General features: G+C 49.2%; 2 protein-coding genes across 2 annotated transcripts; both read left to right on the forward strand.

Moving 5' to 3' along the window:
* The first annotated feature begins 5,301 nt into the window (after window positions 1-5,301).
* On the forward strand, window positions 5,302-7,541 carry GGS22DRAFT_35503 (homeobox-domain-containing protein). Its single transcript, XM_047966888.1, has 3 exons — window positions 5,302-5,823; window positions 5,911-6,116; window positions 6,169-7,541. Exons 1-3 carry the CDS (start codon window positions 5,453-5,455, stop codon window positions 7,425-7,427), a joined length of 1,836 nt encoding a protein of 611 aa, XP_047816904.1. The 5' UTR covers window positions 5,302-5,452; the 3' UTR covers window positions 7,428-7,541.
* A 4,035-nt stretch (window positions 7,542-11,576) lies between these two features.
* Window positions 11,577-17,051, forward strand: GGS22DRAFT_35543 (phospholipid-translocating P-type ATPase). The gene is made up of 2 exons (XM_047966889.1): window positions 11,577-16,259; window positions 16,341-17,051. The coding sequence occupies exons 1-2, from the start codon at window positions 12,106-12,108 to the stop codon at window positions 16,888-16,890; spliced, it is 4,704 nt and encodes a 1,567-aa protein (XP_047816905.1). The 5' UTR covers window positions 11,577-12,105; the 3' UTR covers window positions 16,891-17,051.
* Window positions 17,052-17,761: the final 710 nt, after the last annotated feature.

The raw sequence follows: 17,761 nt of genomic DNA on the forward strand, positions 1-17,761 counted from the left end.
CGACGAAAGCCGCCGAGTGGGCGAATCGGGAGACGGTCGACTGTACGGACGTCGCGCGCACGGTGCATGATCGACGAGACAAAAATGGAACACAACTTACTAACCTCTTCCCCTTTATGCGGCTTACGGCCTCGATTTTTCGATTTTTCGATTTTCGGCGTGGAAGGATTGTGGAAGAGTCTTCAGGACAGAAGATCGAACCTGTCTCGGCGGGTTTCCCGAGAGCGAAGAAGGACAAGGAAAGATCAGACGAAATGGTTCCCGCGGAACGGGTATCGTTGGTGTGTGCTCGGGGCGAGTTTTGAGCTAGACAGCTAGAGAGACCTCATCCCATGATCCTTCAGGCACCACTGGTACACAAAGAATTTTTTCGCCCTTCTGTCTCGTTGGAGGCTGAGACTAGTGACATCTTTCCCGTGCGCTCTCTCTGGAGTCGCTCAATCGAGCCCCATGCAGGTGGGGATGGCGACGCGTGACGCCTCTCAAGGGCAGGGCTCGGAAACACTAGCGTCTGATACATAGGTACGTTGATCCATGTAGCCTGCAAGGGGTAAGCGGCGATGTGAGCGAATGGGCGTATGGGCGTGAGAGCTTAGGTGAGCAGGGTGAGCATTCGTTGCGTAGCTGCGTACTATGTACTATGTAGCCGTGTAGCTGTAGGAACACTGTGCTAGGTAGTACCGGTAGCTACGGTAGGGTAGGTGGCGAGCCATGAGGGATTGGCTGGACATCCGCCGTCCGATTCTCACCTCTGAACAGAATTGAAGGTCCGGGTTGCTCGATATGGCCTGTCGTGTAGTCGTGTCATATCAACACGCTGCGTAGTGGTCTGATTGGTAACGACATTGCCCAAGTGAGTTGTCAAAACTCGAGAAGGGCTGTTTATGATGGGGCTTAGACGCATAGTATGTGCGTACATACATACAGCGTGCACCTAGCAGCCTAGGTACATTTCATAGCTCTACTATGCCGTTATGCTGCTACTATGCTGTTGCTATGCTGCTATGCTACTATGCAGCTCTGGCAGCATGTATGAATCCTCTGAATGTCAAGAGCCGGCATCTCCCGCCATTGCGGCTATACTTATCTGTCTCAAGTCGCCTAAAATAAACTTGGCAGACCCGAACGGTCCCAAACGGTCCAGATTCTTGTTAGTCCGAACGCGAGGGATTCGTAGCTGACGTTCGGTTGGTCCTCTTCGGTAGTAGGGGAACTAGTCATGTTCGAAACGGGTCGTACTATGGTATTGGAATACCGGCTACGCGGTTGACCGGCTTAGCGTAGAGCGCGTCTATAAGAAGAAGCATCACGAAAGGAGCCGATGGTTTATTATATCATCTACGGATGTGGGAGTGAGGATGACGGTGTACTGCGTAGCAAAGGTAAGCGCCTTTTATCGGGGCCATCCTTTAGCTGTCGAGCCGCCCTGTCCAACAGACTACGGCCTCGAGTCGGCCACCGAACTTGCGAAGTAGCGAAGCCGCTACAGGCGCAAGCCGGCGATCAAGAAGGCTCTAAATCCTCACGGGTTGAGCGCCGTTCCCAAGTATGTGCGCACCAGCGACCTCCACAGTGGGATAAGTCCTGGAACCGTCAGCGACGGGGCGGATGGGCAACGCTACCATAGAATGTATGGCACAGTGCGCGTAGACGAGTAACGGCACACGAAGCTGACCGCATACTGCGCATACTAATGCAGGAACACGGCGACGGTCATGCAGTTCAGCCGTACTACTGGCTCGCCAATGCAGGTACAGATACCCACACAGTTTTAGATACTCGACACGGAGCGATCCCCCACCAAAACGGAATCGAAGAAGAGGAAGACAAAAAGGATTGCCATCCACCATCTTGGATCGTCAGCCGTGTTGTTAGGTCTTATCTTCCCTACATCCTAATGAGGCTGGCGGGGAAGGGCATGGATCATTCCGTGGTAGAGTCATTGGTTCCTGAGAAACTTATGACCTGGTTCAAACGCGGTCAACCGCGTAAATGTCTTAACTGTTGCGGGAAAAACATGCAGGGATAATATGACTAGCTGCTGAAAATGCAGATCCTACCAGGTCCTCAGGATCGTTTATCAGCGGTCGAATCTCAGGGGAACTAGCTTCGCTACCATTTTCTCGTCCGTATGTTTATCCAGGTCAGCAGGTCAGCAGTTGGTAGGAGGTATGTATGTATGTATGTATGTGTGTGTGTGTAAATGCATAGCTGTGTTCCTGGCAGTTAGATCGACTTTTCGAATTCGAATTCGTTGACGAGAAGATGGGGCGCTGTATGACCCGGATAAGCATTGGCAACGAATATGAGTTGTCGCCCCGTTATGTGCTATGTCTGTCTGTGTTGGTTGTGTCGGTCAATTCAGCGGTAGGTCTAACGATGAAAAAAAGGAAGAAAAAAAATCTCTTGGCTCTCGACCCCCCTTTTCTTGCGTCGGCAGTCTGGTCGGTCCTAGGACGGTGGGACAATATCGAGGTAAGATTTCATTGGCCCTGGGAAGTGCGCCGTCAAACAACCCCCACCACCCTCAGGACGGATCGCCATCTAGGGTTCTCGAGGCTAGCCAGGCATTTACATAACATCATGCGTTTGTTTCTAGTCTAGTAAAACAAAACTTTCCCCAGCGCTTTAACATAATTAAAAACAATAATTTCAATCGTTGACGAAGCCTGAAAAATTACACATCGAGTGTTTTATCTGCTGATTACTTGTCATTGCTTACCTACCTAGGTGACGAAGGAAATAAGTAGAGCATCCGAAGGGGTTTGGATCTCGAATTAGAGCGATTAAGATGCCAACGACCTAACGTCTTGGAGACCAAAGTTCCCAAACGATAGTCGAATGGCTCGGGGAAGAGTCGGGTCAATTCCGACCTCTACGTTAATAGATATCCGTCGACTCGGACCAGAAGGCCAGCTGGGCATCCACGAGGATGGTGGCAGATCGACGAGCATGACTATTGCATGTATCCACACGCGCTGTCGACATTCAACGCCGCCAACCGGGCCACCCAAAGTCCGGCCGGAACAGCGGTCCCGTGAATGGAGACCGCGGCGCGCTTTCGCTAGTGTGGGTATTCTAGCCGTCTAGGACCAGATTTGAAGAGAGAGTCAGAGAAGACGGTAAAGCCGAAGAACAATTCGTATGTTCTCTCATACCTAGCCTTGAAGTTATTAGTGCTGGCTACATACATAGTAGTAGTATGTACATACCTACCTAGTAATGGTCTGTCAGTTTGTCTGTGTGCGAAAAAGCACATTCACTATGGTGACCGATGCTGGCGGCGGCAGCGCGCGTCAGCAAGGATTACACAAGCCTTTTTAGCCGACGCCGCAGCTATTGTGGTGTGCCAGTTAGCATCTTCTGTCCTTTACATAGTACGTGCCCTCTGCAGCCTCTGGAACAGCCGGAGCGATATTCGCACTGTCCGAGTGTGTGCAATCCTTCCATCCTAAAGAAGACGCAGGTACCAATAGAATGGTACCCTGAAATTTTTAAGACTGGGGCAAACATACCTGCTATTTCATAATCGCCTATTCCGTACCCGGCAGCCCAGGAATCAAATATCAATATTCATAGCCTTACGTAGCGTCGTAGGTGTCATAGTACGTAGGAGTAGATAATAGAGAAATACCCAGACGATAGCAGACAGGCTTGAAATCGGTATTTTGGTATTTTGGTATTCGGCATTGGACATTCTGTACCATACTATGTGTACTAGGTTGCTAGGCTGCTAGTGCTAGGTACTATGTAGTAGCCATACACCAGTAGCACGGCTGAAGTCATCGTCAGGGGTATTGGTCCCACAACCGATTTGCTGAACTTTCAGGTCCTTTTTCATCATCTAGCTCCATTCGACATTTAGCGCATTCGCTCGAGGTCCATCTGATGATCTGCCTTAGGCTGTTTAGCACTTGGATAGATTTTTGTTTCCCTGCGGATAAGATAAAACACATGTCCTCGTACCAAAGGGGTACTGGGAGACAACACCAGAATGGATCTGATGCAATTGTGTGTCGAAGACATCATGGCTACTTCGCCTTACGTTGTTGGACAACCCACCGCGATGACCTGTATCGGACGATGAAGCAGTTAAGAGCATTTATCATCTGTAGCGAGTGTAGGTGAAGAAAAGACGGTGTGTGTTTCGTTACGAATATGGGATGGATTGTACATATGTGTGTACGCTGTAGTGTGTGTAAGTGCGTGCGTGGAAGATAGAGAGAAAAAAAAAGATGGGTTCAGTAAGAGAAGACTCCATCCAATTGCACGATTGGTTCTTCAGGGGTCAATATTCTCCACAGTGTCCACCATAGCAGCATAGTTGATCCGTAAACGTGTGAAGGTGTATGTAGGTATGTATGTACCTGCCCAGGTAGTAGGAGAAAGTATTCAAGTGCATAAATGAACTAGCTCAGGTACATTCCACACTACGTACTCGATTTGGGCGGTCACGTCCACTATCAATCAGCTCAGTATCAGAAACAAGTCGACCAATCAATCACCCTGGTCTTGCATCTCTGGAACCTAACGCGCCCCCGCGAAACCGTATTATGCCCTCTGCGCATAGCACGGCGGACCGCACAGTATCAGAACCGTATTCGTAGACAAAGGCATGTAACGGCCCCAAAGCTGCCCCATCTGTTAACGCTGATGCGTGCTAACTGCCCACTTAGGCCGTTTTCCAAGCCAGGCTGATCCCCGTCGCTGATGCACTTGGGCAAGCCGCTCTTACCAAAGTAGGTACTCTAGGTACCCTAGGTACCACCAGTACCGACTACTGCGGGCTGCTACATTAGGTTACTTTGGTAGCTTCTGGTACCTGAGTCTGGTACCTGAGCCGGTACCTGAGTTAGTCCCTGCAGAGCCGTCGCCCTTTACTCTTTTGTGCTTGACCTTCCTCCTTTTTCCCCCTCCTCCCTTTTTTTTTTCGGCTGTCTTCTCTCCATCTTCATCTTCTTTCCTGGTATCGTCACTGTCGTCGTTTATCGACAATTCTTCTACCCTTTCTCCCCCATATTCATTATTTCCTTTTTTCTTCGACCCCACACTCTCTTTTCATATTCATAGCCATTACGGACACCGTCACTCCTTCCGGGTCCATTTCATTCCTTAGGCTTAAACTAACTCTCAGTATCTCAACACCATAACCGTGGTCGCCTGTTACCAACATACCTACTAGTAGTAGTATCTTGCATCGACGACAACGTTATTATTATCCCGACTGCGCGCATTAGCCTTACCGCTTCGGGACGACGCTCCTTGATAATCATTATCAACTTTTTACATCTTCGAGATATCCTTATTGGAATAATACCTTCGATATTCGGGCGCGGTCAGGACAACCCCTATCGATATCGCGTCTAAACTCACGACATCGACGTTCGATCGCACCGAGCTTATTAGATATTTATATTAACATCGACATTCCTTTACAACCTCCGGAGCAGTCATGATGGAGACGCCCATCAAGATGGAACAGCCTGGTTCCGCGGCTCCAACTATCGCGGCCCAGACCCATTCTACACCGGAGGCCATATCGACACCTGCCAATTCGGTCGACACCAAGGACAGCATGTCTCCCTCGCCGTCCTCGGCCCAGTCGGCCACACAGTCCAGCGCCAACTCGAGACGTCCGCCGCGCAAGAGCACGCTCACCCAGCAGCAGAAGAACCAGAAGCGGCAGCGCGCGACCCAGGATCAATTGACGACCCTGGAGATGGAATTCAACAAGAACCCTACCCCTACCGCCAACGTTCGGGAGAGGATAGCTGAGGAGATCAACATGACCGAAAGGTCTGTTCAGATCTGGTTCCAGAACCGGTACGTTTCCATCCGACCTTTCTTTATTGAATAGTATTGGATAGCATTGAATATCTTTGAATATCAAAACTAACATACACGCGATAGACGCGCCAAGATCAAGCTTCTTGCTAAGAAGAGCCTGGAAACTGGTGAGGATATCGACTCGATCCCCGAGTCTATGCGAGCATACCTGGCCATGCAGGCCATGGAATCTGGTAAGGGCCTCGGCGGTCCTTACATGGGACGTACCGGGCTGCTACCTTACGGATCGATGATGTTGGGAGGCGAACAGGGTGGACAGGGGAAAGTCCGTAAGTATCAACCGACTTCTTGGAATGACGGCGAGGAAACTTACAATCACAGTGATACACCATCTGACTTGCCGGTCTTTGAGCATCGGAAAGTGGACGCGTGTTGGTCAGAACACCATGGATCTAATCATCTTCTACTCTCCCGAAAAGTGCACCATGACCTACTACATCAACAACGACCAAGCGGGATATAAAATCGAGTACAACTTCAACGCGATCAAGAACATCTACCTCGAGAACCCCGAGGGTGACGCGACGAAGCTTGGTGGAATCGTCATCGAGTTGAACCGACCTCCTAATTTCTTCATGGACTCGTCTCCCAACTCCAATGGCTTTTTCCAATGCAACGACTTTACTGAGGACCAGCAAGCTACGCACTGCCTCGTCCACCATCTTGGTGGTAACCCCAAGGTCCTTAGCGGCCAGCTTGCTAAGCTCGCGTCTCTCGAGTCTTTCACAAACCGACACAACCCGAATCCTTTCGACATGAGCCACGCGTTGTCCGTCTCTGCTCCCGTGTCGCCGACTAACCGCCCTGCTTCGCAACCGAACTTTGGACCGCCGCACGTCGGTATGTACCAGGAATCGCAATGGGGAATCAACCCTATGCATGCTGGTATGCGTGCTCCGGGTCACAAGCGCCAGCGCAGTAGGTCGGTGCCTACGGCTGTGGACTTCTCCATGTTCCAGAACCCAATGCCGTCGTTCTACATCCAGCACCCGGGCGATAACCAGACTCAGCCGCACAGCCCTAACATCTACGCGCCTATTCCACAACAGCCCAACGGCCTTAACAACGTTGGACCTAATCTGCGCATCGATACTCAGGCTTCGTACGGCATGGATCTAAGACAGTACCCCCTATCCGCTGCTACCACAGCTCCGTCAGAATATTCTAGCCCGAACTTCTTCTCCCAGGGCCCTGAAAACACGCCTCTGCCGGCGTCGAGCTTCGGTACCCCCTACGGCGGAGCATTCCTCTCGCCGCTGCCTCAAATCCCGCAATCTGTGTCTCCGTTGTCCTACACTGGCCACGGCGACCCGGCTATCGTCGAACAATCCCCTCCTCTCTCCATGCTTCAGCGACCAGCCTCTGCCGACATTTACGGCATGGGCGAGTCTGCTATTTCTGATGACGGACACGGCCTGAACGAGATGTACTCGAAACATACCATTAACCTTCCCATGCACTCGCACTCTCCCGGTTTCATGGAAGCCAACCAAGCCGACCTCGACATGAACCAACTAGTTCAGTTTGACACTGTCGACCCGTCGAGCTTGTCTCCCGAGAGCATTCAGCATCACCAATGATTTCGATATAATTCTAGTTACGCGTTTTCCGATTCTTCTAATAGCCGCCGCGGTCGGCTTAGCTTTGCTCTCCTACTTGTGGCGTTACGGGACCTTATACCTCTTGTCGCTTTTGTGGACTTCCTTTTTTCTCGAAAACTCCATTCTCCCCGATCTGCTCTTCGGCATACGATTCTCGGTCTGTTTCTTATCCCATTTCATCGATTTCATCGGCCACAAAGCTCAGCATGACGACACTTTGCTTCGGCATCCGATTGTGCATGTCTGGCACATCTATCGTACTTTCTATATATCACATCGCTACCTACCTTTTTTCCAACTCTCGGAGGGGAAAAGCATATCCATCTTCACAAATGGCGTTGCCCATTTGCGCTAATACCGGACATTCGGGTCCTAATCCAATTCGTTTACAATCTGGTTTGAAATATTACAGCTTGTTATCATTTTTTTTTTCAACATTTCACATTTACGAAAATAAGCGATGTCTTTTTCTGGCTGCGGGGCGAACAAAAACAGATGAACATGGAAGAAGCCCAGGAGGCTTGGGTTCGCGGATAGTAATTTTTAAACACGTCTGCCGGAGATCAGCGGTCAGAGCTGGTCTGCTGGATTTTGTTGGGCGGTTGGCATGTACCAATTGCGAGAGTAATGATCATTGATACCTCGGGAACGGACTGTCGAGGGTGAGAAAAGCCTGGGTAGGCGGTATAACAAGTATTCGACGGCGTGAGATCTGCGGCGAAAGCCCTGACGCCGTCTAGTGTTAGCCTGCGCTACGTCAAGGTGAATTTACTTGACTAGCTCTAGTAGCTCGATGAAGACGAAGAAGAAGAGATTCCCCTGTTTGCTGTCTTTTCCTTGTCACGACTTTACGGCGAGGATTATAATACATTGGAATATAGAAACATATATGCGAATTGAATGTATTATCTTATGTGATTGGTCTGTGATCTTGGGAGTAACTTCGTATGATATTTTCTGGCTCCAGTCTTCAGTTCTCTGGGTTCATATTGGATAGACCAACACCATTCGCCGTGTTGCTAAGGTCTCGGTTATGGCGGCACTCGAGGGAAGAGTGCAAGCGAGACATATTCAGGAGGATAGCGACATGTAGGTCGATTGAGTGGAGGTCAAGTCACAAGGCGGATCGTCGCATCATTTACATACTCACAGCTGTCACAGGTGAGTCTTGCAAGGAGGAAGTCTTAAACCAGTGACCTTGAAGAATAGCCGGGGCTCACATGACTGCTATTATCTACCTATGCAGCACCCACAATACCTACCTACCTACCTACCTATTAGGTACCTAGTAGTATAGCCCATAGGTTGAAATTCGGTAGGCGTTAGGAGTTATAGGTCTCAAGACAAGTTGTATGACGGGTATAGAACGGACGAGTATACTCATTCAAGTCCACCAGGACATTCTTGTTGGCTTGGCTACGTCGTAAGACTTGGACTCGCACCACAAACCTTCCTTCTGATTTGGTGTTCGATGGGTGATAAGCAAAGCAGTATTTGGAATACCACTTGGACAACCCATTTTCAGAGGAACTTTCGCTGTGGCTCGATGCTAGCGTCAACAATTCGGATACGTGACTGCGCCCAAAGGTCTTAATTGCAGGTTCATATGAGCTCAACGGTAACACTGAAGCTAAAAATACCCCTGGACATGCCACAGGGCTATGTCGATATAAATCTTTTCGGTGCAACGGCTCGACTCCACGGATGGTGATGATCTAAACCCCGAGTTTTTCTCCTAACTGCGTGGAAAGGCGGAGTGACTGGGTAGATAGGTAGGTAGTAAAATGCCAAGATCACGATAGATATCTCTATAGACATCAGATTCTTCTCGGTATCGGGTTCGCGATTTGGATATCAGGTGACATTCTATAGATCTCTACGGCACAGGTTGCCGCGTGGCTGGCTCAGCGACTCGCTGGCAAATGGCTAGACTGGTCTGGTTTAAGTGGCATGGATATGGCGAACAAGTTTGTTTCGCGTTGTATGTAACCTTGTTGTTGATCTGGGTACTTCGTATTGGCTGCACTTTTAGGCATCAGCATTTCTTTTGTGTATAACCTCAAATTGGGGTTGTTGAGAAATAGGGGTTCGGGCCTAGACTAAAGCGCTCTTAGTGACTTAGTCAGGGCATAGAGACGATCTTGCCTACTAGTATCTATGTGGTTAGGGCTCTCGTCTCACTAATATCATCGTATATGTATATACTAACATTTCGTGTCTGATATAAGACAAATTGTACGACATTGAATGGTATACCAATATCATAGGGATGGTACCCAGGTAGGAAGGTACCTACTAGGTAATAGGTAAGAGGCCGGTAGTCTGCCGACCTTTAGGCAGTCATGATAATACCCTAGGTTGTCAAGTTCCAGATTGTCAAAGCGGATAGTTGAGAGATGGAGAGATGGACCACTATCACCGTGCCGCAAGTGTCAAACTGGCGAAGTTGTCACATCTTGGGGCGTGATATCACTGGTGCAGTATAGGCTGTTTGAAATATGTACATGTTGGTCTCCAAATGGAACACCAATCGTACTGCCGTTGTCTGGTTATCAATGTCGAACATGATGTTGAGTCTGAGATAGTTGAGATGTCCAAGATGCGAATACCTACTTGGTAAGTAGTGTATGTTCACACTCACTTCGAAACTTCCAATCGATATTCTTATTAGGTAATTGCATAATGAACACTTCAAGATTGATGCCTTCTTTACTTTAAGCTTGCCGTCGACGTGAAGGTCTAGACGTGACAAGCTCTGGCATGGGTATCGGCACTAGCAACCGAAATCCCTTGCATAGTCGATAAACTTCTCACGCTAAACAAGTCTGCAGCTATAGCGTGTAAGTGATACGAGGAGTAAGAAAAGCTGCCCATCTTGCTAGATCATTTCTCAGTTGTTGTTGGTTGTAGCTGGCTGGCTGGTAATACCCAAATTGTGCGGCTTCATAAGATTTCCTAAGTAGATGTCGTGCTCCTCGAGAACAGACACATACATAGAAGGCGATAACCATTGTCGGGGATTGAGGGGTTTAGAGATCGCCCCTGTCGTCATCGACAAATCGTGTCTTACCAGTATTTGATGCTGTTGGGGGTGGCGCAGCCAATCTGACGTACGCTTGTACTGTTATAGCTTATTTGCAGATTTTACTGACAGAGTTATCTCGGGATATTTTACCTCTTCATCAGAAATATCAATATTTGATAACTCATACATACAGTACCTACCTACCCATCCCGTACCTGATATGTTAGAAACCCGACCGGCTATTACAACAACTAGTGCAGGTGGTGAGATGTTGATATTGATATTGATATCTCCGGGGCTGTCGAGGACAAGTGCTTACTTATGCGCCGTAACATGTCGGAACGTTCCTAGCAGATTCCTAGTTACAGGGATGATACAAGCCTTCAGATCCTTAAATGGGAATAGATTAGCGACTAAAAGACCCATCTATTCGGGTATTGTGGCTGGTTTTTACAGGTCCCCGGACTGCTGATGAACTAAAATCTCTAGCCCCCGTTTAGGACTTTACAAAGTTCTAATTTTGCAACTATTCTTTTCGCCCGGTTCGAAATCGCGGCAATTCAACAAATCGATTATTCTAATGAGAAAAAAAGAAAAGAAAGATGGAGTGGTTGCGAATGCATCTAACATAAACCGATCGTCAACTAGTCGTCAGCCGAAAGAGGCGCATGCGCATGGAAGAGAACCATAGACATTGATCAGTTGGATTGAAGGTTTGAATCTTTCTTTCGTTCATGCGTACGAAGTACATACTATGGTAGTAGATCCTGCCAGCCCTGCTTCCTTGTTGGGCACCGCGGATCGTCGGGAAACCGGGCTACGTACCTGGATACCCAAGAGAGTGTCTGGGACTCTGGTTCTGGCAGTCTGCTCAGATGCCCGGTAGTGTCTGGGGCTGCTAGGCTGCCACATTTGTAGGCTGCTAGATAGGTACCTAGTAACTACTATGTACCTCCCTAGGCTTATGACCGAAGGATGTGGCCGAGTAAAGTGGCAGGGTGGTAACCCTCGACTTGGAGAGGCGTTGCTGGCGTCGTTAGACTTTGCGGCTATGCTCTTGGTCCTCGAACGACTGCAAGTGCTTCCCAGTGGTCAATATTATTTCATAATCTCATCGATCAATCATATTCGATGTCGACTACTAGGTATTGGCATTAACGGATGATGACACATCTCGCTTTGTTTTCCTTTCTATTCCTTCTTTTCTTTGGCTAATACATCTTCTTCCCCCCCCTTCCTCTTCCTCTGTTTCAAGCGTATCGCGGTTTGCTGCGTTGCAGTGATGAAGTACCTATTAGGCTACTTCGTATTCTCTACTTCTATACCACCTATATCCGGTTTTCTTGTCAAGCGACCCTACTAAGATCTCTCTCGCTTTTATCTAAAGAGTCTCTTCCACGTTTCCAAGGTTTCGAACCTCGAATTTGGCTATTTCTCCAGGTTTGCGACTAAATAGGTCAACGGGTTAGGTCCCTTTGTATATAGCCGCCCAATCATAAGCTGCCGATGAGACCACGATCCGAAGTCGTAAGCGTCGCTTGGCTCTATTCTCGGCAGGACCCCCGCTGCTAAACATCACCTGAATTATTGCCCGCCTGGCCTTGGCGGGCCTGGAACCGAGACCTCAAGTGCATGACACTCCCGCTTGGGATCATGTCGAATTACAATGGCAATCCCGAGCAGGCTGAAACGTCGCGGCAGCTATATTCCCCTCTAGACTCCAATTTTAGATCTGCGGATGAGGAAATTGATCAAGAGCGACAATATCACGACAGCTGGAGACCTAGGCGAACGAATACTCATAATTCGGCGCATCGTGTACGATTCTCTAGCTATGCTCCATACGACGAAGAGCCACGCGGAATAGATACCGCAATTCGTAACACCGACGACCCACGAATGGCTTCTAGTAACCCATACGAAGCTCCGTACGAAGCTCAAACCTCCTCGTCAAAACCTGCCGATAATCGAGAAGAACATCATGTAGCATACGACATGGATACAGCTATGGGAGGCGGGAAGTCGCGGGACCCGTTTGATAAGAGTAAGATGGGCCATGACATAGACGACACCGATCGAGATACTCCTTTCCGACTAGACAACTACCGTGCATGGGTCAATCGACAAAGGAAAAGGGCACTGGGACCGGGGGCTAGGTTCGAACAGCGCTTCAACGAATTATACCAGAAATGGATTATCGAGGGGCTCTTGCGTCAGAAACCTCTACCGCCGAGTCGTGATGGTCGACATATACCTATTAGTGCGGGCGCCGTCCGCAGGGTCCCGCTAATCGACGAAAGGAGCGGCGGACACTATATCTCGAACTTCATCCGCTCTAGTCGTTATACCAAATGGTCATTTCTACCGAAGCAGCTCTACTTCCAGTTTAGCAAGCTGGCCAACTTCTACTTCCTCATCATCGCCATCCTGCAACTAATCCCAGGTCTGAGCACGACGGGTTCGTTCACTACTCTCATACCCCTACTCATCTTCGTCTCTATTAGCATGGCGAAGGAGGGGTTCGATGATTATAGGAGGTATGTGTTGGACAAGACGGAGAACCTGGCCCCCGCTTGGGTTCTCGATCCGGAGAGGACAGTGGAGAAAAATAACAAGGGTCCAAAGGGTTTCTTCGGAATGAAATTGGGTGGGAAAAAACCTGTGGAGGAAGAGATGACGGAACTTCAAGATGTCGGCAGACGCCAAGATGACCCGGTATGGTCTTCGATTCAATGGCAAGACCTTAGAGTGGGCGATGTCATCAAATTACAACGAGACCAAAGTGTACCGGCGGATATCATTATCCTTCACGCAACTGGTCACAATGGGATTGCATATATCGAGACGATGGCGCTTGACGGCGAAACAAATCTCAAGAGCAAGCAAGCCTGTTCGTTACTAGCTAAGCGTTGCGACACTATCGAGAACTTGAGGCGTTGCCCGGCAGAGGTCGTATGCGAGGATCCCAATGTCGACCTGTATAATTTCGAGGGCCGTGTGACTCTCGATGGCGAAACCCGACCGTTAACAACGAGCGATGTCGTGTACCGAGGTTCGATATTACGAAATACCGATGAGTTGGTTGGGTTGGTTATTAATACAGGCGAGGAATGCAAGATTCGTATGAACGCTAACAGAAATGTTCGTGCTAAAGCCCCCAAGATCCAAGGCTTGCTTAACCGCATCGTCATTCTCCTCGTCTTGGTTGTGCTCGCTCTCACTGTCGGGTGTATGGGTGGGTACTACATCTGGAGAAACGCATATGAGAGACATGCACCTTACCTTAAAGATGCCACCGTTCCATTTGCGCATATTTGGTTTGGGTTCATCATCGCCTTCAACACACTGATTCCGTTGTCTTTATATGTAAGTCTCGAGATCATCAAAGTCGGTCAGTTCTTCATGCTAGACGACGTGGAGATGTATGATCCGGAAACAGACACACCGATGGTTGTCAATACCACGACCATTCTAGAGAATCTGGGCCAGGTCAATTACATCTTCTCCGACAAAACCGGCACTTTGACAGAGAACAAGATGCGTTTCCGGAAGCTAAGCGTCGCAGGGGTGGCTTGGCTGCATGACATGGATATCGAACGTGATCGGCAGGAAAGCAAGGCTCGGATAGCTAGAAATACGAAAGGTTTAGATGGACAAGTCGACGGACCGACGGACACGAACGTCATCCCCGAAAGCGACGAGCCCGTCGAGACGCCACTGATCGGCAACCAACCACAATTTAGCTCTTCTCGAATACCAAGAACCCGACCGGGGCAAACTATACCCATACCAAAAACGGAAGCCATGCTAAACTACATCAACCAGAATCCCGATACCGTGTTTTCGAGAAAGGCTCGCCAATTTCTTCTCTGCGTAGCCTTGTGCCACACGTGTCTACCTGAGGTCAAAGAGAATGGCGAGATTGCTTTCCAAGCTGCATCCCCGGATGAGTTGGCGCTGGTGCAAGCTGCCCAAGATTTAGGCTTCCTCCTAATTGACCGTCCGACGAATTCTATCAAACTTCAATTCCAAAACCGGGAAGGAGAACTTGTTACGGAGACGTACGAAGTGCTAGACATTATCGAGTTTAGCAGCAAGAGGAAGCGAATGTCAATTCTTATACGTATGCCAGATGGTAGAATTTGCGTCTTCTGCAAGGGCGCTGATAATGTCATGATTGCTCGCCTAAGAAATGCGCTCCTCGCTAAGCGAAAGGCGTCCGACGTGGTACGGAGAGCCAGTAAGAGAAAGAGCGTGGAAGCCGAGAGGGCCATGAATCGTTTAAGCGGCACGTATAGCCCTAGAAATAGCATAAGCAAGCGCAACAGCATCTTCCGAAAGGGTAGCAGTCGACGTAAGTCTACCGAGGCGAATCGTCGCTCGGTATCGGAAGACATCGACACTTGGTTAACAAGGCGCGAGACTTTGGATATGGACGAGACAGTAGGGTATGACGACGATTACAACACGCCACGACAGTCCATGGCTCTCTCTCCAGTACTGCTTGCTGGCAGTACAGAGGTTTACGATGGAATAGTGGACGAATATATGGCCGCGGACGATGGCGCTATCTTCGAACGGTGTTTCCAACACATCGGTGAATTTGCCTCGGAAGGCTTAAGAACTCTACTTTTCGCCTATCGCTATGTAAGCGACGCAGAGTACGAGCAGTGGAAGGAGGTCTATCGAGCCGCCACCACGAGTCTTGTTGACAGGCAAACTCGCATCGAAGAGGCAGCAGAACTAATCGAAAGAGACTTCGATCTTGCTGGTGCTTCTGCCATCGAAGACAAACTCCAACAAGGTGTTCCCGAAACAATCGAAAAACTTCGAAGGGCGAATATCAAGGTATGGATGCTTACTGGTGACAAACGAGAGACAGCTATCAACATCGCGCACTCTGCGAGGTTGGCCAAGCCGTTTTCTGATCTCTACATTCTCGATGCTACCACGGACGACTTGCAAGAGAAGATTACATCCACACTAATCGACGTTGGTCGTGGCATGATAGCTCACTCCGTCCTCGTTGTCGACGGCCATACTCTAAGTGTGATCGAAAAGGATGATTCTTTGAAGATAATGTTTTATGATCTAGCCGTCCGCATGGATTCGGTCATCTGTTGCCGAGCGTCGCCGTCCCAAAAGGCTGGCTTGGTACAAGCTATTCGCGAGACAGTCCCATCGTCATTAACTCTAGCTATCGGTGATGGATCAAACGACATTGCCATGATCCAAGCGTCCCACGTCGGCATAGGCATCTCTGGTCGCGAAGGCCTTCAAGCTGCCCGAGTTGCCGATTATTCGATCGCCCAGTTCAGATTCCTCCAACGACTTCTCCTTGTCCACGGCCGCTGGATGTATCTGCGAACCGGAAAATACATCCTGGCAACATTCTGGAAAGAGTTGGTCTTCTACATTATTCAAGCACAATACCAACACTTCAACGGGTACACCGGCACGTCGATTTACGAGTCGTGGAGTTTGACGGTGTTTAACGCGCTCTTCACCTCGCTACCCGTAATCCTCCTCGGAATTTTCGAGAAGGACCTTAAGGCGGAAACCTTGCTCGCGGTCCCGGAACTTTACTCGTTCGGCCAACGAAGCGAGGCATTCAATTTCAAGAAATATCTGCTATGGATGTTGTCGGGTGCAGTTGACACCGTCATCATATTCATGATGGTCTGGGGTTTCTTCAAGGATATCCTTTTCACCGAAAATAATTCGCTCTTCCCCTTTGGACAATTGGCATTCACAATTACAGTGATACTGATTAATGTCAAGATCTTGTAAGTTGACACCTATATTCCCCTTCCTAGGTACCTACCTAACTAGGCCCTTTTGGTATCATTTCTAACTAATGTAACCAGAGTACTGGAATGCCATCACAAGACAGCGATTACACTCGGCGGCCTTGCCATCTCCATCACAGGCTGGTTCGTCTGGAACCTTTTCATAGGGGCTATCTACCCCCTCAAATTCGGTATATACATCGTGCGCGGTTCTTTCGTACACGAATTTGGGAACAAGCTAGGCTGGTGGGCCACGGCAGGGGCAACGATCGCGGCCGTAATCGCGCTCGAGCTAGGCATCACTGCCTTACAACGAATATACTTCCCACGAGACCAACATCTATGGCAGGAGATTGAACGCGAGGGAGGCGTCAAGGAAGTTCTCAAGGAACACGCTGCCGAGGAGGGACGTGCGGCCCCTCCTTCGAGGGGAACTGAACAGGGAGATCACGATGACGAATTAGAGCCTCAACGGTCTCTAAGTCCCGTGCTTAGCGAGGGGTCAGGAAGGAATACTTTCCAGGACGTGTATATACCGCTAAGCTCGTCGCAGCGGGGTCATGGGCCCTCTGGAGCTGGCGCGCGGGGCTCGATGATACATAAGGGGTTACGAATACAGACGACATGATGGGGTGAGGATAGGATGGGATTGGACTGAAAGTGAGGGATGAGATGAGCGATTACGTCTAGAGAAGGCGTTCATCTCCTGAACTCCGGGTTATCCATTCCGAGATACCAACTTTGTAGGACCGGCAAACGAAATCTCATCTCGTTAGCCAGGTGCCTAGCATTACGAAGCATATGTCATATGGTTTGCGAGTCAAGGTTCTTCGGTTCGGAACGGCGAGTAGATGAGCAAGCAAGCGAGGGTGGAATCTTTTTTTCGTGTGTTTTTTTGTTTAGGCTTAGAGAACTATAGATACCCCTGACGCAATATAGAGTAGGTTGCATGTATCGAATTTACGGCTTACTTGATACTTACCTGGTCGTGGTTTCAGACGTGATTGGCTTTTCTTGTAACGGTGACCGGATTGTCAAACGGTGGGCGAACGTGAATTGGATTTCATGGTATTTACGAGGCCGTTTAACTGAGATGCTCCAGATCTAGATGGGGCATCAGGTCGAAGCTAAGGGTTAGGGCGTGTCGTGGTACGAGATAGGTCCTATGATGGTTAGAACCAGGTCGCGGTCCGAGCCGGTGATATCATCTTTTGATGAGGTATATCGAGATATATACATGGTCTCGATATTAGGTTATGGCAGCACGCCTGCGAATGACCCGGTTTGCGTAATGTGTGACCTGGTAGGTGCATACTCGTCTTGCCTTATCATGAACGTAGTCGGACTTTTTAACATTACCTACATATCTTACATGCTGGCCTGTTCTGCGGCTGCTGCGGGTCCTTCATGCTCAGCAGGTCAGAGCGCAACTTTTCCCCGGTTTAAGCTCGTGGACCTATCACGTATTCCAGGCGGAGAGGAAAGGCGGTTGTTTCATT

The sequence above is a fragment of the Annulohypoxylon maeteangense genome (assembly GCF_022496945.1).
Source record: "Annulohypoxylon maeteangense strain CBS 123835 unplaced genomic scaffold GGS22scaffold_13, whole genome shotgun sequence".
Classification (NCBI taxonomy): domain Eukaryota; kingdom Fungi; phylum Ascomycota; class Sordariomycetes; order Xylariales; family Hypoxylaceae; genus Annulohypoxylon; species Annulohypoxylon maeteangense.